Raw genomic sequence first — 24,749 nt, forward strand, 5'->3', positions numbered from 1 at the left:
GGCTTGCCCCTGGTCACATTCCCAAAAACGTGGAGAAATAGCAGTGAGTTCTACCCCCAAGTGAGAATCACACCCCATGAGGGAAGGGAAGTTGTTTACACATTCACCCCTAGGAGCGTGGAGTGAGTGACTGCTGCCTTCTCTGTGATGAGCCCACGGGTGCCTGTGCCCCAGGTCAGCGTGGGGCCCCTTTTCCATCCTGAGTTGCTGGAGCACGTTGGGGCCTGGCCTGTGTGGGGAGGCTGGGCAAGGAGCCCTTGCAGCTCTGGGCCTCAGATCACAGCCAGGACCTTTAAAGGAAACACATAGTCTTTTCTCTGTGTTTTCCTTCACAAGAGGAAATAAACTAAAACTCAGTTAAAGCAGGCTAGGCATTGAGAGAATCTCTTAACTTGGGATTTCTACATGCTAGAACTACTAAGGGAAGTTAAGAATTATTCTTTCTGAAAGCATGCTGGAATTAGACAAAGCAGAGATCATCAACATTTTTTCTGTCCCACCTACGGGAGCCGTGCCCCCCACCACCCCACTCTACTACCACATCTGCATAAGTGACAGTGGCTTCATGGACTGGTACATTCTCACCTTGGGGGTGGAGGAGACACATCCTTAGGGGGGCATGTATCAAAATGTCTGGAGCGATGAGACACACGTAGTCGCAAAAGGCTTCCTAAGAGATTCTGAGTCTCATTAAGTGCCTGTCATCTCCCACTAGAAGTAAAGCTTCACAAGGACATGATTTTTGTCTCTTTTGTTCATTCTTATATCTTGCATCTAGTCCAGGGCCTAGCACATGGTGAGTGCTTACTCAGTATTTGTTGAATGAATAAACAATTGATAAGGTCATCCTTTATTAAGGGCATCTTCTCCACTTCCAATTGAGAATAACTGAAATGTAGAGTCCTTTGTGTAGCTCAGACAGTCACTGGCTCTCAGGGCTAGACTGATGACCTTTCGCATCCATGGTTCTGTAAAATAAGTGAGGGACCTAAGGCCTCTCTTGATTGTGAGGAGGTTGGGATCTCCCCAGGCTCAAGCCTGGCGTAGTGCCCTGCCACTGCCTACCCTAGGGAGCGCTGAGGCTTATTCTGTTCACACTTCCTCGCTGAGCAGAGTCTCTTTGGTCATTGGCTTGGCTAGGCACCGAATTTCTCTCATCTGTGCCCATGTACACGTGGGATGGCTCTTGTTTGACTTGCCCTTTTAAAAACAACTTAAGCATGTTGAGGTTTCCTGTTGATCGGGGGCAGCCAGAGGCTATGACCCAACAGGGAATTGTCGGCCAATCCCTGACTCACCCGATCTCCAGTTTTCTGTGTGTGAGCAAGCAGTGACAGCCGCCTGGCTCGGGGGCAGCTGGCTGCCTTCCTGTGGATGGCATGGCACTCTGGAGCCTGCAAGGCTGGACTGCCCAGCTCCGAGGGCCATGCATGACATTAGGGTCAGGTAGGCCTTTGTAGCATGCAGTGCTGGCAATGTCCTGCTGTCACTGAGCTAAAAGTAGGAAGAACCCTGAAAGTTGACAGTGATTACCAAGTAGACAATGAGAAAAGTGTACTGGAAAGGAAGTATAATCACAGTTCTGTGCAATAAGCTCACCTTTATCTTTTTTTTTTCTTTATTTGTTCATCATTCACTGAGCACCTTCCAGAGACTGAGTATGTGTCTCTCCACCTAGGAGAAATCATGGTCTAGCAGGGAAGACCAAGAGGTCCTCTGACACTTGAATGATGCTGCATTCACGAAGGGCTGTGGGGAGGCAGGCGGGCGTGGGAGATGAGGGTAAAAGGGATCAAGTATATGGTGATGGAAGGAAAACTGACTCTCAGTGGTGAACACACAATGTGCTATTTAGATGATATATTACAGAATTGTATACCTGAAACCTATGTAACTTTACTAACCATTGTCACCTCCAATAAACTGTAATTTTTAAAAAAAAGATAGGGCTGTGCCTAGTGCTCTGGGGGTTTTTGCTGAGCTATGTCTGGGCGCCCCCGTCGTTCACAAAGATGGCAGAGGCCACTGCTTCCCCTTTAGAGAGGCAACATAGTGTAAGTTCATGTCTTGGCTTTACCACTTAACCAGCTGAGTGATCTTCGATGAGATATTTAATCTTTCTATGCCTTAGTGTTTTTCATTTATAATATGAAGATAAGTGATAACACTATAGAGTTTTGATGACGATTAAATGAGTTAATATATATAAAAACATTTATTTACAACTATTCCCAATATTTGCTACAATATTTGCTAAGATCTGTATGTGGATTTGGAGCTGGGAATGGCTGCTGTTTGTTTGATGGGATGCCCCTGCTGGAAGGTAGAGCTGCATAAGGAGGTGGTCTCCCTTCCCATTAGCCTTCTCAGTTAGAATGGGAAGGACTCTTTTTTTTATAAAGATTTTTTATTTTAATTGGGGACATTAGGGTCAGGTAGGCCTTTGTAGCATGCAGTGCTGGCAATGTCCTGCTGTCACTGAGCTAAAAGGGAAACAGGACTGTATTGGGGAACAGTGTGTACTTCCAGGACTTTTTCAAGTCAATCTGTGGTCCTTTCAGTTTTAGTTGTGGAGGGCGCAGCTCAGCTCCAGGTCCAGTTGCCCTTGTTAGTTGCAGGGGGCGCAGCCCACCATCCCTTGCGGAAGTCGAACCGGCAACCTTGTGGTTGAGAGGACACGCTCCAACCAACTGAGCCATCTGGCCACCCGGGAGCTGAGCGGCAGCTCATTGACTTCATTCTAGTTGCAGAGGGCACAGCTCATTGGCCCATGTGGGAATCAAACTGGCAGCCCCGTTGCCCAGAGCTCGCGCTCTACCCAACTGAGCCACCTGTCCGCCTGGGAAGGTCTCTTTCTTGAGGGGCCCTCTTGATCATTTTGAGACCTTCAAGGATCTGAATTTTGATCAAGACCCAAGCTGAGGAGCAGTAGCTTGTGTCTGGTAGAAGTCTCAGGGGGAAATAGACTTCTTGTTAAGGAGACAGATCAAAGGGTTTGAATGTATTTTGGGGGCTCCTTCGGGAAATGGTTGCTGGAGCTGCTTTATACCAGCTTATGAAAACTGATCATTCGCACCCCTCCCCAGCTCCACATTCAAGGACGTCACATCAATAGCTTGAAATCAGCCTTAGTAGGAACATTTATATCGTGGAACCTGGCAAATGCTACTTATCTATGTTTTCTCCCCAGAGAGTTGATTGTTAAACATATAACAGCACACCACTGGTCTTACTGTTGTCTAATTGGCAGATGTAGACTCCTGGGATGCTCTCACCTGTCGTGGAAACGTCTTCTGTTCCAGACAGTACGTGGAGTCTCTGGCGATGAGTTGGGCAGAAAGACCCGTTGACTTTGGACTCCTGTGCATAAGGAGCTATTTCTTTTCTTGAGGACAGCTTTGCAGGTGCATGACTTCAATAGAATGCTTTTAGCTTGAGAGTTTTATGGGAAGGAGGTCCTGAGCTCTCTAAGATTAAAACACGATGCCTGTAGTTGTCAGGCCACTCACTCACTGCCATTTTCTCTTCTTTTCCTTTCTTTGTTTGCTCCTAGGTCTCAGTCAGTCTCTCCACCTCCAGTTCTCGCCCCACCAAGGAGTCCCATCTACCCCCTCAGTGATAGTGAAACGTCAGCCTGCAGGTACTCAAGCCGCTCCAGCTCCCGGCTGCTCCTCAAGGACTGGCACCCCCGTGATCCTTCACCCCAGAATCCTCAACCTTCCTCCCCAGACACTTCACCACCCATTTGTCCCCTTAAGGCCACCAGCTTCAGTTATTTGGACGGAAGCCCTACAGTGTGCAAGAGAGAAGACCAGAAGGAGAATGTTCAAGGGGCAGCCCAGGATATAGAGGGGGTAGCTGCTTGCCTCCCTCTTGCCCACAGTACTCCGTCCCTGGGACCAGCAGCTGGCCCACGGAGCATCTTTCAAAACCGCACTGGCCCCCGTGCCCACAGCCTGGGCATCCGGGAGAAGATTTCAGCATGGGAGGGTCGCCAAGAGGCTTCGCCCAGGATGAGCACGTGTGGAGAGAAACGGGAGGGCTCTGGGGGCGAGTGGGCGGTCAGTGAGGGCTGCCCCAGCGTGGGCTGTCCCAGCGTGGGCTGTCCCAGCGTGGTGCCATCCCCCTGTAGCTCAGAAAAGACCTTTGATTTCAAGGGTCTCCGGAGGATGAGCAGGACCTTCTCTGAGTGTTCCTACCCTGAGACCGAGGAGGAGGGAGAGGCACTCCCTGTCCGGGACTCTTTCTACCGGCTGGAGAAACGGCCAGGTCGGAGTGAGCCCAGTGCCTTCCTCAGGGCGCATGGTAGCAGGAAAGAGAGCTCAGCAGTGCTGAGTCGCATCCAGAAAATTGAACAGGCCTTGAAGGAGCAACCAGGCCGGGGACTTCCGCAGCTCCCCAGCAGCTGCTACAGTGTAGACCGAGGGAGAAGGAAGACTGGGACCTTGGGCACCTTGGAGGAACCAACAGGAAGCGCGAGTGTGAGCGCTGCCATCCGGGCAGGAGGAGTGGCTGGAGTTGGGGGGGAGGCGGGCCCACCCCTGGAAAGGGAAAGCAGTGGCTCCACTAAGACAGGGACCCCTGGAAATAGCTCGAGCTCCCAGCTGCTGCCATCGAAGAGCTCCCCTGATCCCGCTGTGAATCCTGTCCCCAAACCCAAGCGCACCTTTGAATATGAGGCTGACAAGAACCCCAAGAGTAAGCCAAGCAATGGTCTACCTCCTTCGCCCACGCCTGCTGCTCCACCCCCCCTGCCCTCCACCCCAGCCCCGCCAGTCACCCGGAGACCTAAGAAGGACATGCGTGGTCACCGCAAGTCCCAGAGCAGGTAATGCATGCCTCTCCAGGGTCTTGTAGCTGGGCACGGTGGCCTTCTTTTCAGGGGAGGATGCAAAAGCTGATGGGAGTCGTGCGTCCCAGTCGGTGGTGCCTTGTAAGTTCTGAGGCCCCAGATAATTGTTAGTGGTAACATGACTTAGGTGAAAAAGAGATTGTTCTTCTGCTCTTTCAGGATAAGGGACTTAAACATGAGAGGAAGGGTAACAGCGCTTCTTCCAAATGCAGGCTACTGAAGATGTCGGCTGGGTTTAGCCTTTGGAGTCGGGTTAGGCTGTGTTCCGAGCCCTGCCGGAACTTCCTCAGTCCTCTGTGGGAGGATAGGGCCTCCTTGTTTTTAGACAGAATAGGCAGTGCCTAGAAGACTAGTAGGATCCTAGCCTCATGGCTGCCTGAAATGCCAGCATTAGAAATGTATTTCTCTGAGTGCGGCAATGTCGGAATACTGCTGCTATCAGGAACACAGTAGTCCTGACACATTGAACATGATTGCCTCTTTCCTGAGTGCTGCCTGGCCATACAGGAGCCTGGGCCTGTATGAAGAGGGGATCCTTGGCTCCTGCAGCGGGAGACTGATGGGACAGGAGTGAAAGAACATTTCACCTACATCTTGGCCGGGTCCCAGGATGACCTGTTCTGAGACTCGCATTGCTTTCCTGTCAGTCTCAGCATTCCTGCCCCTGACTCCCCAGGCCATCTCCACAATTACAGTGACTTGGGAGTTGGAGCTGTCGCAGTTGGGGAAAGTTAACAGGGATCTTGTTCTCTGGACTGGGGGAGGCTGGGAGCTGGCTTCCTTTGGGACGCCCGTCTTCCTACCCCTAAGCCTTTCTCTTCTAACCCAAAGTCAGGTGGGCATTCGGGTTTGTTTCAGTCCTGGGATTCTTCAGTCTGACCCCACACTTCCAGCTTCACCCAGCACATACCATCTCATACAAAAACTTTCCTGTCATGTACAGAGAGGAAGCTGTCACAAAGGTTTAGAGCCATGAGCCACAAGAGCCCTTAGCGAAGGGCAATCCCTTGTTTTGTCCCACCCCAACAAGGTCGCTGGCTCTTTAAGTTTTTAACAGCCTACGGAGAATGTTTGCTTTGTCCCTATTCATCCATTTCTATAAACACCTATCTAGAGCCTGCTGTACACCAGGTCTTGTGTTGCTCAAGGGGAGAAAAGGGCAAATAAGACATGGTTCTTCCATCAAGGAGTTCGTGGTCTGGTGTAGGAGATTGATGCACAAATAAATCATAGATGCTGTGCTACGTGCCCCGATCCATGTCAGTGCAGGGCCCTGCAGAGACCCAGAGGGAGCAGAGGCGTCTAAATTAGACTGGGGAGTGAGGGAAGCCTTCTCATGGAGTTGCTGAGCTAAATTTAGAACAGCAGAAAGCAGCTGGGTGAAAGGGGGGGATGGGGCGACAGTGTATCAGCCTGAAGATTTTACACATACTCCCACACACATCACATTTTTATAGAATATGTACACACACATATACCATATATGGCGGACTCACTTCCTATAAGAATTAACTTAGCAAATTTCAATCTGTGCTCTTGGGGAAAAAAGAGAAATGGTTCAAAAAGTACAGGTTGTTTCGTTTGCCTCTCCACACAGTGAGCATATTCCCCTGAGGAGCACGAGATGGTAAGTTTGTATGTGTTGTGCCAGGTATGATTCTTATATTTAATGTACTTGGTAATTAAAAAAAAAAAAAAGACAAGCCAAATATTTCTTCTGGTATTGGACCAAAGAAAAAGAAATCTGTTACGAAATCTGAGGGAGAAACTGACTACAGTAGTCTTAATGAAAGACAGTATGTTGATCTTCGACATGGTACCTCCCTAAGGGCTTTTCAAGGATCATTTGGCTGAACATAATTTGTGTCTTATGTGCTGACTTGAGAACTACCTGCGTAAGATGTTGGCTCCACTATATATACATCAGTGAAAGCTTGGTCTCGGACCAGTAGAGGTCTGAGGGCCTACATTCCAGAACCGTTGTGCTCAGTCATTGGCTATTTAACTGGTTGAGATGTCTGGGCTAGAGTCAGGGACTTGGGAGTCAGCATGGTAGATATGGTGATGGCCATCAATATTGGACCCCCAGAAAGTGCAGTGAGCAAAAGAGTCCTGACAACAGAACTGTGAGAGACCCTGGCATTTGAAAGGCAAGTGGAAAGGGAGATCCCTCAAAAGAGCCTGAAAAGTAATTGCCAGAGAGGCCATTGAGAACCAGGAGGAACTGCGTCATAGAGGCAAAAGTAGGCGGGTGCCAGTGTAGAATGTTCGGTTGTGTCAAGTGCTACAGAGTAGCCAGGCAAGCTGAGAACAAGAGGTGGCCTTTAGAACACTAATCCTTGACCCGCACCCCAGGACTCTTAGCAGGAGTTGCTCATTAAATAAGAGAAAAAGGATTTCGTTGGCTGAAAGGTCTAATGGTACCCAAAAGAAGAGGGAGGTGTTAATGGGTAAGACGAGGGATCTGTCCCTGCCTTTCTTTCTCTCCCTCCCTGGTAGCCTCTCAGACCTGCCTCAGAGAGGGAGAGGACACAGCTGGGTCAAGTCTTAGGTGAGGGAAGTGCCTCCATGATGAAGGAGAGTCGTAGAGAGTGCTGTGGGCTCAGGATGTCTGAGGAGCTAACAAACTGTGCTTTTGAAATTCTACAGTAGAGGGGAAGGTTATCTGGGGGATGGAAAGGAGCCAGTGACTAACTGAAGGGAAGCTGGAGCTTAGAAGCAGCTGCTGGCTGCAAATCACCCTCCTAGTTCCACCTCAGAAGTGTGATTTGTTCTGAAGACTCAGCCCATCCTGTTTCGACAAACCACCCACCACCAACTATTTCTCTGACCCCAAACAACCCTGGCCATCACCCGTCCAGTGTTGAGCCCTTACTGCCTGCTCCATGCAGGAGCCCTTGCCAGGATGCAGCCATGCTGTAAGGCTCTGAAGGCAGGCCTGGCACTCAGTTCCTGTGGCAACGGCAGGTACTTCTCAAGGAGGATATTCTCAAGGCTCGGAGGCCCAGTCAAAAGCTCGGACCCTGGAGTCAGACAGCCCGGGCGAGTCCTGCCTCTGTCATGTCATCCCCTTGAGCCTGTCTCCTCATTGGTAAAATGGCACAACACCTAGCAGCGGCCTTGTGAAGACTCATGAAATAACACACTAAAGCACTTGACACGGCATCTGGCACTCAGCACCCTTTCCAGCGGGGGTACTTGTTGTTGGTATTATTTGCAGTCACCCAGGCTGGGGCCTTTCACACCATCTAGTTCTTTACTTGGGGTGGTAAGTTTGGATCCAACTTGTGCTTTGCTCAGTGACTGGTCTTGTGAGGAGGACCTCTCAGCTTTGCTCTCGCCCATCGCCGTTCCCCAAGAAGCCCCAGGAATCTGGTTCCGCTGGAATGACTCGTGCTCTTGTCATCCACAGAAAATCCTTTGAGTTTGAGGATGCATCCAGTCTCCAGTCCCTGTACCCCTCTTCTCCCACTGAGAATGGTACTGAGAGCCAACCCAAGTTTGGATCCAAAAGCACTTTAGAAGAGAATGCCTATGAAGATATTGTGGGTAAGCAACGGCCGAGGTGGTGGGCTGGGTTGTCTCTGGGCTACAGAAGAACAGGAATAGGAGGAACACTCCCAGGTTCCAGTTCATTCACTGTGGGCAACCATGGCCCAGCTTCTGGAACTTCTCAAGGAAAGGGGCATCAGAGGGAGCAGCTTAGCAAAGACTGAGCAGCTAAGAGATTAAAACTTGGCTTTGAATGAACTGAAACCGAAAGGGTTTCTGGGACCACAAAAGGTAGAAAACCACATCCTTCCCTTTCTTTTATTTTCGGAAGGCTTTGGAGTCCAGTGGGTGCCCTTCCTTAGCTGTGTGTCCTTAGGCAACTCAACATTCCTGAGGCCTCTGTTTTCTCAATTGATGATGTTATGATAACAAAAACAACAACAACAATAATAATAATACTTCATAGGATTATTGTTAGGATTAAAAGAGGTAAAATGCACATCAGAGTATCTAGCCCAGTACCTAGTTTCTTGATATTTATCTCCCTTATTCTTCCCTTAAAGTAAGTGATGTTAAGAACTGTGAAAGCATCTGAGATTTTACTCTGCTTGCAAGTTAACGAGTTTAACCTGCCCCAGTGTCACAGATGCTGGCAGAAGACACAAGAATCCTGGATCACAGAAAAGGGACTTTATCACTCGTGGCACAGCAGGCAGCATGAGTGTAGTGTTTACATGGGTTCACCTGGCTCCCACGTCCCATGGGGCAGTGAGGAGGAGGTCCAGGTAGAGGCTGCACTCAGCTTAGGAAACCCCCATCTTTTCAAGGGGCTGCCAGCAAACCTGCCCAGGAGAAGACATTACCCTTCTTGCTCTGTCAGGAAACACATGTGCCCCTGCCCTGGAGGGAGATGCTAGTTCTGTCTTCCAAGGCTGTTTGCTATATAAACATCTTTGGAAAGATAGTCTGGAACCATTAATTCCTCTTGCTCAGAAGATCAGAAATGTAAGATACCGTGGAGAATTGTCCTCCAACAACTGGGAGAACTTGGTGTTGGTAAACTTGTGTTCGAGGGTCAATGAAACACCAATACTAGGTTGGGTTGGGTTTCTTTTTGGCGTCCATTTTAATTCTGGTCTCATTCCCTAGTGGGGGCTTCAATTCTGCTCACGTGAAATGTGTGTCCGAGTGTGGGGTGGCTGAAGAAAGAAGCAGTGTGCTTGTCCACTTGCCCACTCCCTCTCAGTCTTATCTCTGTGTTAGGCCTTGAGACTGAGAACATAATTTTAGTTAACACTTTAGAGAAGAGTGTCCTAGTGGAGAGCCCTCTAGGTTCTCCTAAGACTGTGAAACCTTAGGAAGAGAATCATTGATTCCCTCATTTGATCTGAGCCATCAGGTTCATAGTTTGCTCCTTAGAACTTGCTGGGCCAGCATCTCTGGGGCGACAGCACGGTGCTCGGATCCACACAGGCACTGCTTTCCCGGGAATGGAGTGTATAGTCGGCATGCCATCCAAAATTAGGTCATAACAGGAAGATGTGGGAGTGAGATCCCCTAGCACAGCAAAAGGGCTTGGGGAGGGAGGCCTGTTCCCTGACCACTGGGAATAAGCTTTGTACGCACAGGTCACCCAAAGTCGAGGTCAAGAGCTGTGGGGATCGGAGGGAGGCACAACCCCATCTCCCTCCCACCCTGTTGCAAGTACATTCCTGCTTCCTCTAGTTGAAAGGAGTTGTAATGTCATTACTGCCCAGGGCCCTTGGGAGCTCCCGGGTAGCTGCTGCAGTGGGCAGAGGAGGCACTGCCAACGCTGTGGGCATCACTATTCTCGCTTCTCTGAGAAGCTTTGGCAGCCCTTCTGTGCTGCCCAGGAACTTCAGGTGGGGGAATAGTCTCATATCAACTGAACTGCAGTAAGAGAAAGGGATGCTTCAACCATTTGAACTGCCCAGAGTTCCATGAGTCCAGGGTCTGTTTGGGGTTGTTTGAGGGCAGTGTCAGCCTCCTCCCTCAGTAGAGGGGACTTTCTGCCACTTTGGGATGTTGCATGAGGAGGCGAGAAAATACAGGAGCAGCCTGGATGCTTCTTGAATGGATGAGCTAGAGCCAGGAGTAGGGCTGGGTCGGGGTGAGGTCGGATTTGGGGCATGTTCCTTAGCTGCTCACGAGATTCTGGAATCTTTGGTGCCTTGTGTAGAGAAGTAGGGGGGGGGAATACATGGGACAGTATAGGAGGGAGGGCAGGGGAGTGACCCAGGAACCTGGGTTTTGCTTTGGGGTGGGTTTCGTTAGTTAGTTTGGTGTCCTGGGCATGTTTTCCTTCTTTGTATCTGGATTTCTAGACCCGACCATGGAGGCTAGAGGGAAACACAAGGGAGAACACAAGGGAGAGGGAAACTCCAAGGGAGGGTCAAGAATTTGGACCCTCCCCCAGAGGCTTGGGGGGTGGGGGCTTGTTGCTGAACTCTGAATGTCAGGTTTACTTTTTGCCTCAGATTGACCAGTGCCGGACTTCCCAGGAGCCTCTCTGTTCTTGGCCCAGCCTGTGTGCTGTGAGGGTATGGGCATTTCTGGTTCCTTTTGGATTACCTGGCTCTTGCGGAGGGAAAGACAGAGCTCTATTTGGGATGTGTGATAATTAGGTGGATTGGTGGGGGGGTAGAGAAGAGAGAGGGGTAGACAGCACCCTTGCTAAGTCTCCATCTTGGGGACCTACCGATTGGACTGGAGTCCTGGTCTGTTATAGGTTGGGGGCCAGAGACCAACATGTCTTCTCTCTGAGCAGTGGACTTGAACGAGGGGCCTTGGGAGTTTGCTGGCCCTGTACCCTGCGGAACTGGGGTGCAATTCTCCAAAGCAGGCTGAGGTTTATCCTGCTAATTTGCAATAGAGGGGTTCAAAAATAAAATGACTGCCTTGGGGTGCTTCCTGGGGCTGTTAATTCTTGCCTGTCCAACTTGACATCTGCCCCTGGAAGATGCTGCTATTCTACAAAGCCTTGTAATCATTTACGTTCTGAGCCTGACCCTTAAAAAAATACATCCAAGGAAGCAGCTTGATAGGGAGTTGTGTGGAGTGGTCTCGGCGCCTGACCAAGGAGCCCGGACTGCATTCCTCCAGAGATTCCCACTCCTGTCAGCTAGCTCGGGCTGAGGGACAGTTTCCAGGAACTTGAGTGGGACGGGAGCTGGGGACAGGGCCAGTCAGCCTGACTACAAAGCTTCTTGAGCCTCTGCTCTCTCTGCCTTCTTCTCTTGTTTGTGCCCAGGCTGGGAAGTAGTAAGCAGCAGTGGACACCTCACAGCATAGAGGCTGCAGCCCAGGAAGCGGTGCCCGGACAGTTGGGAAATGGTGTCCAGGCTTGGAGGCTCCTTAGAACTCCCGATCTGATGTGCTATGCATTGGGGGGCGGTGGGGGGGTCTTTATCCTGACCCTGTCTCTACTGTGTATGTGTGGGTAAGAGGCGGCTGTGGTGAGGTGGAGAGGCTGAGAACCTGGAGAAAAGGCTAATTGGAACCCGGAAAGGGATGCGGAAGGAAGCTGCAGACCCAGGGCCCTAGCCGTGGGTGTGGTCCAGGAAACTTAGGATTCTTTTTGGAGAAATCCTTACTGCCTATGCGCTAGCACGCGCGCACGCACACACACACACACACACACACACACACACGCCCCTTCCCTAACTGGTTCTTCCAGTTGGGTGTGTGTTGGGGGGAGGGGGCGTGTTGGCACATGTGGTTAATGACCAAAGGAGCTGTGGGGAGGGGAGGGGGCAGGGGCGGGAGGGTCTGGGTTCTCCCTTCAAGAGAATCGGTGTGATAAGTTTGGGCTGTGACAAGCCCCTTTAAAAGAGTGCAGAGCAGAAATTCTTTGCCATGCCCTTGTCCCTTATCTCATCAGCAAAGCTGGGAAGGGTTGAGACCTCTGGCTTCCCCAGCTGAGCATTGTGAGATGAGATGGGGTTGCTTAGGACCAGGCCTCCGGGAAGACGGCCTACCTCTCCTCCCTCTCCCAGGGCCATGTGGGCTGTCCTCAGGGAAGCTGTGTGGGCAGATGTGCACATCAAAGTCTTGTGGTCTGCCAGCCTTTCTGTCTCCCATCCATGCCCCTCCTAAATCTTCACCATGTTTCTCCAGCCTTGCTGTAGCTCTGCTCCCCTGGAGGAAGTCCTGAGCCCTATTTCCCAGACCTCCTCCTTGCCCAACGCTAAGCCATTGCTTTGGTATTGACCTGGTCTCAGCAGGTTCCGTGCAGTGGTTCCAGGACTCGGGGCCTGCTTAGCCTCTGCACTTGCCGAGCCCCTGGGCTCCCTTACTACCTGGAGGGATAACTGGCAGTGTCTCTGTGAGACAGCTCCAACAGCGTAGTCAGGAACAGTCTAGGAAGTGGAGAGTAGCAGGTGGACTAGGGCTGTGAAGGGCCCAAGCTGAGATGGGGAGGACGGACTTGGGCGGGGGCAGCGGTCTTTTCCCAAAGGATTAGTGTCCTGCCATGTCAGAGAGGATGTTAAACATTGTTAGAGAAGAAAGGGGCTGGTGTTAGGGCTGGGCAGGCAGGAGGAGCAGGCATTTGAGGCTTTTCTGAGTTTAGTTTCCAGAGAGAAGACGAGTGCTGAGAACCTGGTTGCTCCCAACCGGTTCCTCCCAGGTTATCACTGATGTGCATCTGCTCCTGCCCTGGGCCTCAACCTACTGCATCTGTGTTTCTCTTTTGGAGACTTGGATTTTGTATCAATGTTCAAAACTCTGATTATGGGGAAAGAGAGAAGGGAGGGAGGGGGAAGAATGGAGAAAAAGAGGGTTTGATTTGGGACTCGTCATGGTGTTCAAACTATTAGGAAATTTAGAAACATCTATCTAAAGCAGAGGTTCTTTGTTAAAAAATTTGTTATTCAATTACAGTTGATATGCAATATTATATTAGTTTCAGGTGTACAACGTAGTGAGTCAACGTTTATATACCTTATGAAGTGATCAGTCCCATAAGTCTAGTACCCATCTGACACCATACATAATTATTATAATATTATTTACCATATTCACTATTAAAGCAGTGGTTCTTAATTAAGGGAGAGCAATTCCTTTCTCCCTCCCTCCCTCCGTTCCTTCCTTCCTTCTTTCCTTCTCACTTCCCTCCCTCCCTTTTTCCTTCTCTCCCTACCTCTCTCCCTCCCTCCATTCCTTCCTTCCTTCTGTCTATCATCCATTCATGCACCCATCCATCCATCTGCTCAGGGGACATTTGACAGTGTCTGGAGACATTTTTGGTTGCTACTGTCCTCTAGTGGATTGCGGCCACGATTGCTGCTAAACATGCCACAAATGTACAGGGCAGTCCACCATGACAAGAATTACCCAGCCCAAGATGTCTGTAGTTTGGAGGAAGTCTGATCGAAAGCAGTTGAGACAAGGTCATCCTTGTCTAAAGGAGTTGAGACAAGGTTGGGGGATGATGATAAGGTCTCTGGCTGATCATCTGGCCCAAGGCACTTTGGATTTCACTTTGGAGCTTGGAATAAATGTTCTTCCCGTCTCCATCTGCACAGTGATGCCCTGGTCCTGTTTCCCAGCATCAGGAAGACCGTCCTTTCATTCTCTAATCATTGATCCCCCACCTCACTGCTACGAGATACGTGTTGGAGGGGCGCCAAGAAGCACAGAGTCTGTCCTAACTCCTCCTGAGTGCCCACAGCAGGGTAGGCTGGGGAGAACATGCAGGGATGCCAGGTTTAATATTTGGCTTCTTGAGGCAGGGTTGTTGGGCCAGCTCTGCTTAGTCAGGGCTCTGGAATGGAGACAAGTCATTTTCATATCATGACTGTGTTACAGGAAAACAGCTGCTCAGTGGCTGGGGACTCGGCTGGTGTTGGGAACCACTTGATCCAGTCCCAGATCCTTTTCCCGGGGGCTCAGTGGTCACCCAGGTTCAGTCCTGCTACTGAACAGAGGGGAGATGAACGGGCCCAGCTCTCAGCATGTGTGCTCCCTCCAGTGAAGCCTGATTCTCCTCACTGGTATCTAGGTCCCACGTCCCACACAGTGGTGGTAATCATGGAGGAGTGGGTAAGGCAAGACACTCACAGTCCCCATGGCCCTCGTCACCGCCGTGCTGCTGCTGCGGGCCTGAGGCAGGACGGGCCTGGCTCATAATGTTGTGTTTTAGAAAAGTCCAGGCACACGGGCATGTACTGGAGGGAAGGCTTTACGGGAAGGGGCTGCTCATCTAGGGCAGGGGCTGTGCTTTGGACTCGGACATTCCTGGTCCTACCACTACTGTGCCTGCTGCCAGGGATTTGAGAAGCGAGAACTCTCCCCAACCCTGCCCCTCTGGCCAGACTCCTTTCAAGCCTTTCACACCTCCCTGGGTCACAGCAGGAGAGTTTATTCCAAAAGCGGAGTGAGGACCATTCTTTTTGCTGAGCTCAGCAGTAGAGGAAATAGAGTGACACAGTGGTAAGAGCCGCTCATTGAGCAAATAATGACGGAACACTCACTCACTTCTTACTAATCACTGCTGCGGGGTTCCCTCTGTGGACCAGGCAGAAGACGCCCTGAAGCATTGCTGAGCCATGTAATAGGTGAGAGGGAGGCCTGCGAAAGCCCTGCTCCCTGGAGTTCTTTAGAGTTCCTCCATGCCCACGCCCCAACAGTGGGTCCTCAGGGAGCAGTCAGTAAAGGGTAACGGGACAGCCGTGTAACCTCTGAAAGCCTTTTCACCTTGAACTGTATGTCTCAGGGGGTTTCACAGCGGAGGGGCTGGAGCCAAGGAAGGCTGCCTGGTGTTGGCTTTGTCCTCTGGCTGGGCACAGGCAGGGGTGGCTGAGCCAGTCGTGTGCAATGCCTGAATTTATAACGCAGAGGCCAGACAAGGCTGAGCTGAACCGGGGGTGGGGGAGTTCAGCTTCTGCACTTGGAGCCAGGATCTGTTTGCAGCCTCCCACTGCAGACGGGCAGCTGCATGACTCATGAGCTGAAGAGCCAGGCAGAAGCCATTCTCTTTGGTTCACAGGAATTCTGCTGGTGTGTGAGTGTGTGTGTGTGTGTGTGTGTGTGTGTGTGTGTGTGCATATGTTTCCGTCTTCCTTTCCCCCCCTACTCTAACTTTTCCTCCTCTGCAGGAGATCTGCCCAAGGAAAATCCATATGAGGATGTGGACTTGAAGAGCAGAAGAGCGGGACGAAAATCCCAGCAGCTGTCTGAGAATTCCTTGGACTCTTTGCACAGGATGTGGAGTCCTCAGGACAGGAAGTACAACAACCCACCCACTCAGGTAACAGCGGCACCTACTTGTGCCTGTAGGGTCAGCATGAGGGCCACAGTGGGGGCCTGTTCTACCAAGGCTTGGGCCAGCTTCCGCTCGGCCTTTTTCCCTCACTAGTGCTGGCAAAGGAGGTGACCTCAGGAAAGAGCGCTGCACTCCTGCACTTCCGCCGTGTTGAAGCCCTTGTGGACAATCGAGACATACTCTGAGGGGCATCCTGTCCTATCATCTTCCTTTCAGTACGAGAGCTCTGAGCTGCCAAACTAAAGCAGGAGCTCCTGCAGTCTGCTGTCTTATTATTCCTCCTCTGTGGGAAACAGGAAGACAGGGCCCTGGTTGGAGTCTTGGTATTCTGCAGCGCTGGCAGAAATGATCTCAGTACTAGCATTTGGGAGCCAGGCATAGGCCCAAAAACCGGATCTGAGAGCTGGCCAGGTGTGCACGAGACCTGGAGCCACTCGTGTGGGAGGGAGGAAGGATGAATCTCTGGGGAATGGACTGACAGAAGACGGAATGAGAAGACAGGTGAAAGGTCAAAGGAGGCCCTTCCACTCCTGTCCTTGTCCAGGGTCGAAAGGAGGCAGGAGAATTGAGATGCTTTCTGGATCTACCCAGGCTACTCTGACTCTCTATGCAAATGGAGGGGCCCAGATATTTTATAACATTGGCTAGAGAATATAAAAATTATTTCCTCTGGCTTTGGAATGGTATGATTGTGTTTATAAAAGATTTACTTTTCTAATGTGCTCTGTTCGTACAGGCTTCCATGGAATATGTATTGCCAGACTGATTGGGTGGGAAGAGGAAATTGGGGGACAGGGAGGAAGGAGGACTTGCTGAAGAGTGATGAGAGGAAATGCCAGATCCAGACAATGGGCGGGTTGCATGCTGAGTTTGCAGAGGGTGCTGCTTTCCTAGCAGTGAGCTGGGTCTGCTGAGAGACAGGTGCTCTGTGCTATAGGATGTCAGTCTGGATGGAGGGAGGCAGGAAGTAGATCAGGGCTGGGGATGGAGGCAGGCCAGAGCCGTGTGGGGAGGGAGCCAGCTGGCTATGAGGCCTTCCTTGCTGGCCTTTGGTGGTCAGAGCCCTAAACCCTTGTGTGCCCCCTGGAAGACGTGCGCAGGACCAGGCTGGCATGTAGATTATGGCCTCTGCTAGTGAAGCCTTTTAGGACTGGCTCAGGCTGAGACGGGAAGACTGGTTCCATCAGCCAGGCTTAGTAATGAGCAAAGTCTAAGCCTTGTCCCAAAGCTCAGGAGGAGTTCCCAGAATTCCCAGTTGGCCTTCTCTTTCCACTCAGAGTCCAGTTTTCTTAGCCTCTGCAGTCTTTATTCTGGCAGAAGTAGTTAAACTTCCTTTGTGGAAGATTAGTATCTAATCTAACCCTGACCTACTGATTAGCAGCTGAGGTCTTGAAAGAGGAAACCCTGGAAATTTCAGGTTTCGGGGAGCCAGGGATGCCACCTGTGGCTGCTCTGTCCAGGCCCTAGCAGACAGATGCCGGCCAAGGCTTCAGTGGTGATTTCCTCTCCCATGTTCTCTTCCCCCATGCCAGCTCTCCCTGAAACCCGGCAGCCAGTCCCTGCGCAGTGGGAACTGGTCGGAAAGGAAGAGCCACCGGCTGCCACGATTGCCCAAGAGGCACAGCCATGACGACATGCTGCTGCTGGCTCAGCTGAGTCTGCCGTCTTCACCCTCCAGCCTCAACGAGGACAGCCTCAGTACCACGAGTGAGCTGCTCTCTAGCCGCCGGGCCCGCCGCATCCCCAAGGTAGCCTTCCCGGATAGGTCTGGGCCGGTGGGCAGGCGGGCGGGTGGCTCTTCTCTCCTTCCTACCTTTCTTCCCTAATCTGGGACTGCTTCCTCACTCCTTCTTGAACATATTCTGGGTCCATGCACTGGCCTTTCTTTTTCATCTGGCCAATTATTCCCTTTTCTTATCAATTAAGATGCATTAAGTGATAAATGGTAGGCAGATGTTCCGAGAACAGGCCAGCCTCTGCACCCAGGGAACGTTCCATGCCTCTGGGTGGGTGGAAACCTGTCCTCAGGAGGCTCCACATTAACGACTGTGGGGGGAGTGTTTTGAGGTCTCTGTGCACACATAAACATTTCCAGGCTTTGAAAGACCTTGGACTCAAACATGGGTCTCCCTTTCTGTAACTCTCAGAATTGAGAGTTTTCAGCAGTGATTTGCACACATAGGCAGCCAGGCCCAAATCCTCAGCCCAAAGCAGCAGGATTTAGCCAACTGGTATTTTTAGCCTGCAAACAATGCTTGGGTATAATGGGAATTGAGCTTCTTCCTGTCGGGGCTCCAGGTTGTAGTCCAGAGGGGAAAGACTTGAATCCCTGTTCCTGTTATTGCATCTGAGGAGCTCTTTGTCTCAGTTGCTTCAGTGACTCTTGGGACCCAGAAGCTCCCATCCTGTCCCGTTTGATCACAGTTCCTTCCTCTGGGGAACTAAGTTTAATGGGGCAGAAGACCACTTGGGGGGTTAGGTAGATGCAGAGCTACCAGACAGCTCTTGGAGTCAGTGCAGCAGGGAGACCAGTAGTGGGCCGGGTGGGGTGGGGGGCAGAAAGCTTGGAGCAATAAGGGAACACACGGCCTGTACTAATCAACCTTCTTGGAAGTAGGCATAGCTGGTGCTAAGGTTATCTCATCCTTCCGGCTTTTCTCACCCAGCTTGTCCAAAGAATTAACTCCATCTACAATGCCAAGAGAGGAAAGAAGAGGTTAAAAAAGCTGTCTATGTCCAGCATTGAGACAGCGTCACTGAGAGGTAGGCCTTGATGGCTGAACTGGTTCACGGGTCTGGGGCTCTTGGGCATTAGGAATGGGGAGAGGCATGGACTAGCCTCAGTTTACCCTTCTGTGGGCTTTCTAGGCAGGTAGAGCCCTGCCAAGAAGTGGCCACATAGGAGGGGAGGACCAAAGAGGGAAGAAAATCCCGGGATGGGCTGGTTCAGGCCTTGGGCTGTGAGGCCCTGAGTAGGGAGGGGGGTGTGGGAATCTGCTTCTGGCAAAAGGAAAGTTCAGACTCACTGAGCGCTGTGGTCTGGTTCCCATTTCAAATGTTGGTCTCCTGGAGGCAGGGCCCTTGTGTTTCAGGCCCGTAGGCCTCTCTGCTGGCTCAGCCTCCAACTGGGGCCCTCAGCTTCCCCCAGATCTGGACCAGATGGATGGTGGTTTGTATATAGATGAGCACCTGCAGTCTGAGCTCTGAGGGACCCTGGCCCCAGGCCACTCAGCACCTGGCCATGGGCCCCTAGGAGCCCAGACTAGGTACAGCTTCATCCCTCGTGAGGAGAGTTGGGAGGGGGACAGAAAATTTTTGCTGTGGCAGTGGTTCAGCAAGCATGCACTCCTGCTGTTACTTTTCCAGATGAGAATAGTGAGAGCGAGAGCGACTCTGACGACAGGTTCAAAGGTGAGGCGTGGGGCCCTTCCCCAGCCCTGGCTGTAGGGGGTCAGCCTTCCCTTCCTTTGTGTCTCTGCACGGATAGTTCCCATGTCCCAAATTGGCCTGATTTGCAGAGGCAACAGGCCGGCAGGATACCGGGCCAGCAGAGCAAGGAGCTGTAGGGGAGTGTGTCCCTGCGGTCCTGCAAGCTCAGCCCTGGGAGGTTAACTTCAGATCTTTTGCCTCAGTCGTAGGCTAGTGACCTTGCCATACTTGCCCAAGCCGTCGCCCATGAGAATTGGTGCCAGATTTGCCTGGTAAATGTTGTGAATCTGGAGGGTCAGAGATGGCTTCAGAAGATTACAAGTATCTCTTCTGGTTATAAGAAATGTGTCATAGTTTGAGGAAACTGGTCCTTAGGGGTCTTGAGGCCACTCATCTCCCCTTTCCCTGTAGTGGAGGACTGCCACCTCCCTGAAAAGCCTCTGGGACCTTCACATTCCAGGGGCCTGGACAAATCTCTGTTCTTTCTCTACTGGGAAGCCCTGCCTAGACCTTCCTGGATGATTTAAGTAGGTGGGAGCTAGCTCCCTCTTTCTCTCCTCTGCTGGCCCCAGGCAAGTGGACTTTGGGCCTGGGAACAGGGACAAAGGGTTCAAGTCCAAAGACTAGGGGCCCAAGGACGAAGCTTTCTTGGATGTTCATATCTTCTAGTTCTGTTGACGCAGGGGCAGGGGCAGGGGTGGGTGGCTGCCCGTGATACATCCCTGGGTTTGCCTGGTGTGGGCAGTCCTATTGGCCCAGCTCAGCCTCCAGAAGCTCCAAGAGGCCGGACCAGTAGTTCCCTCTGTCAGGGTGGAGCCTTTGTACAGCTGTAGACACCTCGGCCCACCGCTTCTCCCCCAGACCTACCTGGGTAAGGGTGTCAGACTAGACTCATGCACTTAGAGTTGATCCACAGAGACCAGCCCTGACATTAGTGTGGAGGGGGCTGATGGGGGTCTGTGAGGCTAAGCCCACTTGTCCTCTGATGTGTGACCCGCCCCCAGCCCACACGCAACGTCTAGTCCACATCCAGTCGATGCTGAAGCGAGCGCCCAGTTATCGGACACTGGAGCTGGAGCTGCTCGAGTGGCAGGAGCGGGAGCTTTTCGAGTACTTTGTGGTGGTGTCCCTCAAGAAGAAGCCGTCCCGAAACACCTACCTCCCTGAAGTCTCCTACCAGTTTCCCAAGGTGAGGCCATCTCCCCTCCCCTCGCCGCCTCCCCCGCAGAGGGAAGAGAGGGCTGGGGCTGTGGGTTTGGGCCAGTGCTTATGCTGAGGATGAAGGCGGACAGAGCACCACCCTGGGTTCTTAGAATAAAATCCAAATTGTTTACAAGGACCACGAGGGTCCCCAGCTACTTCTCCTGCTTACACACACACTCTCTCTCACTACTTTATTGAGGTATAATTCACATACTGTATAATTCACCTATTTAAAGTGTCCAATTCAATGGCTTTTAGTATATTCACAGAGTTGTACAATCAATCTTAGGACATTTTCATCACCCCAGAAAGAAACCCTGTACCCAGTAGCAGTCATTCTTCATTTCCCTTCATCTTCTCTCTCACCATCCTTCCCTGCTCGTCACCTCCAACCCGGCCTCCATTCTTTTCCTTTAATACTCACACCTTTCTCTCTGCTATTGCTTCTGCCTGGAATGTTCTTTCTCCAGCTCTTCACATGGCTGCTGGCTCTTTCTCATTCTTCATTCTCTGCTCAAATAGTACCTCTCCCAGGAGATCGCTCCAGGTACCCTAAGGTCATCCCTCCCCCTGCCCAGTTCTCTCTGTCATATCACCCTATTTATTTCATGTGTGACACCCTCTGAAATTGGTGTCAGACCAGGATGTGCAGGGACAAGGACCTCGTCCACTTTGTTTCCATTGGTAGCCCCAGCACATGGCACAGTGCCAGCTGCCACGTGGAAAGTGCTCATTTGGCATTTGTTGAATGAATACATGATGATTTAACCCACCCCCAGACCCTTCAGTAAGAACCGGGAGTGGGGACAGGGCCTGCTGAGAAGCGTGCCGTTGGTAGGACGCCTCTCAGCACCCCCACCACCCCAGGTTCCATGCCTTCCTTTGTCTCTGTCTCCCCACATTCGTCTTGCCTGCAGCTGGACCGACCCACCAAGCAGATGCGGGAGGCGGAGGAGCGGCTCAAGGCCATCCCCCAGTTTTGCTTCCCTGATGCCAAGGACTGGCTGCCCGTGTCAGAGTACACCAGGTGAGGCCCAGCCCAGCCCGATGAGAGGGAGAAGGGGGGAAAGCCTCTGTACCCCCATAGCGGTGAGCAACTGAATGGGGCCCACCCAGTCCCAACCTCCTCTCCTACAGCAACCTGGCCCTTCACCCCCTCCCTGGGATGACAGTCACTCTTCTTGGGGGCTGTCTCCTGGGTCCTCTGATGCTTCCCTGATGCCAGACTTCTCCCTGTTCCAGTGAGACTTTTTCTTTCATGCTGACTGGGGAGGATGGCAGCAGACGCTTTGGCTACTGTAGGCGCTTACTGGTGAGTAGGGCCGTTCAGTCCTCAAGGACTGGGCCCCCGTGTTTCTGTTTGTGTGCCCTTCTTCAACTTCAGCTTATATAAAATCCTGTGTTCTGCTCCCTTGTATGCTCCCTGAGGCCACCCCAACACACACACACACACACACAACACACACACACGTACACACACACAAATACACACACACGCACACTCCCAGATGAGGCACTCCTGGGATGGCAGGACTCAGAGTGGCCTCTCTGACTGGGCCCTGGGATTTAAGATAATCTGTAATAAGGGGAGAGAGTAGATTGCCTTCTGCTGGGCCATCATATGTTTTTAGCTTGCCTGTACTTTTTCTTATCATTCATTTGCCTCGGGTTTCTGAGCTCTGATTGCTAGTCCTGGACCACAGGATCATATCACCCAGCACGATGTGTGTGTGCATCAGATTGAGGTGGAGGACAGCTTTCCTCACCTCCATACCTGGCCAGGCTGATGTGGGAGGTGTCCTATCCATGGTCTGGTGGGGCTGGAGACTGAGCAGGAACAGAGCAGCTCCTTCTATGGGATTCTGGGAGAGATGCCTTGAACTCAGGGGAAAGGGAAGGTTTTGAAAATATTAGCCAGTCCTTCCCTATCTCCTTCCCATTATCCCTGGGAAATAGATCAAGGTAACAGTAGAGAGAGTCCTGTGGCACTCCGTCCTGGAGCTCACCAGGGATGCTGCTGGCTTGGGCTGTCGAGTGTGTGTCACGGTTCCTAGGCCTTAGTGGGAGAAGGCCCCAGGAGATGCCAGTTTAGGGGCAGGGGAGGGGAGCTCCTTGACAAGGGTAATGTATAGCAGGGATCCCATTTGAAGGATTTGGGGCCATGCATTCATTCATTCATTCAGAAACACGTGTCATATGTCTATTGAGGGTCAAGCAACATGCTAAAGGCACATAAAGATGAGACATGAATCTTACCCTCAAGGAAGTTGAGAGAGTCAAGCAGAGGACTTTCAATGTAGAAGGGAAGGCAAAGGGAATACATTATTACTTAGGACCTATTATGTTCCAGGCTAGGTGATTTAAGTATGTCATTTTCTTTAATCCTCATAATAGCCTATGAGGTAATATTGTGTCCATTCTATAGATTAAGAAACCGAGACTCAGAGTGGAATGATTTGCCCAAGGTCACACAGCCAGTGAAGGACAGGCTAGGATTGACTCCCAAGTCCATTTAACACCAAGTCTCTTGGATCACCCCAAAGGGTGGTCTGGGGAGAAGTGATATATGGGTATAGGTTGCCCAGTGAGTGGGGCTAAGGGACTGGGGAGCAGTGCAGATGCAGTGGGGGCCAGGCAGAGGCCGACATGCCCCAGGTTCACCTGGGCCTGGAGGGGAGCATTCCGAAGGCTCCCTTTGCAGGAGCAGAGATGGAGCAGAGCTGCTCCTTTGCAATGGGCCTGCCGCCCCCAGGGAAGAGCATGTTTGTCCTGGCGTGCTCAGAGAGGGCCTGGGCTGGGTCCCTGCCAAGGGGGCTGGCACTAACTCGGCATTCCTGCAGATTGGACACAATGATTCTAACCCAAATCCCACATACTTGATTTAATCACTTGGGGCTTTAGGGGAGGCGGGGGAGAGGGAAAGATTGAGGAGTGAGTTTCAGGCCTAATATGGACAAAAACAGATTCTGCCTTCTCTTTAGATCTGTGACGTGTGGCCAGCAGGTTTGGAGACTGAAATAGTCCCATCTGCATTTGCTTAGCTGCCTGCATGAGGGGCCAGCACCTGCTGCTCTCCTCCCACCGCACTAACCCTTGCCAGGCACTCCAGGCCTCTGAGCCAGAGGCAGCCACAGAGCCCTGCCAGCCCCTGGCTGGAGAAGTAGACTCCTGTGGACTCACCTCAGCCTGCATTTCGGGGCTGCTGGTGTGGGGAGCTCTTGGTGCACATCTCCTCCAGCTGCCTACCTTTTAAATCTCTTTTTCTCTTTGTTCTCCTCTACTCTGTAGCATACCTCTGTCCTGTGTCTTTGTGTCTCTTTCGTCTTGTCAGAAAGCAGCATGCCTTAGAGGTAAGACAGCAGCACGTCAGAGGCCAAAACAGACTCCTGGTCCCAGGACTTCGAGATACATGACCTTGGGCAATGGTTTAATGTTTTTAAACTCAGGTTACTCATCTATAAAATGAAGATAATAATGCCAGTCTCGTAAGTTTTTTGTAAAGTACCAAGCCCAAGACTCAGATGCGATAAACATTCAATAAATAGTAGCTTGTTTCTCTTAATCTATTTTCAGTGACCCTTCCTAGAAGGGGATGGGTCAAGGAAGGGAGAAAAGAGCAACGGGGAAAAGGATTGTTTTGCAGAATGCCCCCTGTCGGGGGCAGAAGACTACATGGCTTGTTGCTAAGAATGTACACAAGTCCCTCTCATTCCCACTGTGTCCCTGGGGGGGTCTCAGCCTTAGGGATGTAAATTCACAAATCGTGCTATAGCCTCTGCTAAACTGCTCTGTCCTTTGCCAGCCCCCATCAGTGTCCTCCTGGGGGGCAGAAGGGAGCTTGTGTGGAGCTTTGCAAGAGTCTGGCGCCTTGGGCTGGAAGACCCACCAGAGGTTGAAGCCTGCCCCCCAAGAGTGCCAGCCTCTCCTTTGGGACCTTGTTGAGTAGAGGTTTCGAAGAGTCTTGGAGTCTTTCTTCTACTAGAAGAGCAGTCCTTAGTCCTCAGGCCCCAGGGCAAAGGAGCCAGATATAGTAATCACGCATTCTCTCTGTGTCTTTATCTTCCTCCTCCTCCTGTCCCGGCCCAGCCAAGTGGGAAAGGACCTCGGTTGCCAGAGGTATACTGTGTCATCAGCCGCCTTGGCTGCTTCGGCCTGTTTTCCAAGGTAAGAGGGCTCTGGCTTCCTGCCCTCCTCCTCCCCCAGCTGACAGCTCCCATATGAGTATGTTCAGCCAGCTTCGATGAGAAAACCACCTGTGTGTGGAGTGAGTGAGCGGACGAGAGAAAGAGAGAATGCAAGAGCAAGTGTAAGCAAGCTCTCTGACTCCCTCCTGATGCCCAAGCGTGGTTCTCACCTAACCAGCTGGCACGTCCCCAGCTCCTGCACCAGCAGTGTCTGCTAATGTCACAGCCTGGGCCATGGGCAGAGCCGGAGTTACTGGGGACAGAGACCATCCTGGGGAAGCCCAGTGCCCAGGGACCTGACTCT

General features: G+C 51.7%; 1 protein-coding gene across 5 annotated transcripts in view; it reads left to right on the top strand.

The window, feature by feature from the left end:
- Nucleotides 1-24,749, top strand: part of DENND2B (DENN domain containing 2B) — a 141,506-nt gene that overhangs the window by 103,974 nt on the left and 12,783 nt on the right. For 4 of the 5 annotated variants that reach the window (XM_033120018.1, XM_033120019.1, XM_033120020.1 and 1 more), the window contains 10 exons: nucleotides 3,554-4,828; nucleotides 8,265-8,401; nucleotides 15,463-15,614; nucleotides 17,162-17,377; nucleotides 18,296-18,392; nucleotides 18,996-19,040; nucleotides 20,063-20,247; nucleotides 21,179-21,288; nucleotides 21,504-21,573; nucleotides 24,348-24,425. In XM_033120018.1, coding sequence (XP_032975909.1) covers nucleotides 3,554-4,828; nucleotides 8,265-8,401; nucleotides 15,463-15,614; nucleotides 17,162-17,377; nucleotides 18,296-18,392; nucleotides 18,996-19,040; nucleotides 20,063-20,247; nucleotides 21,179-21,288; nucleotides 21,504-21,573; nucleotides 24,348-24,425 — 2,365 coding nt within the window. Of the gene's footprint in view, nucleotides 1-3,553; nucleotides 4,829-8,264; nucleotides 8,402-15,462; nucleotides 15,615-17,161; nucleotides 17,378-18,295; nucleotides 18,393-18,995; nucleotides 19,041-20,062; nucleotides 20,248-21,178; nucleotides 21,289-21,503; nucleotides 21,574-24,347; nucleotides 24,426-24,749 lie in introns of those variants that run through there. The other variant, XM_033120021.1, reaches the window with a different exon arrangement.

This window comes from Rhinolophus ferrumequinum, chromosome 11 (assembly GCF_004115265.2).
Source record: "Rhinolophus ferrumequinum isolate MPI-CBG mRhiFer1 chromosome 11, mRhiFer1_v1.p, whole genome shotgun sequence".
Lineage (NCBI taxonomy): Eukaryota > Metazoa > Chordata > Mammalia > Chiroptera > Rhinolophidae > Rhinolophus > Rhinolophus ferrumequinum.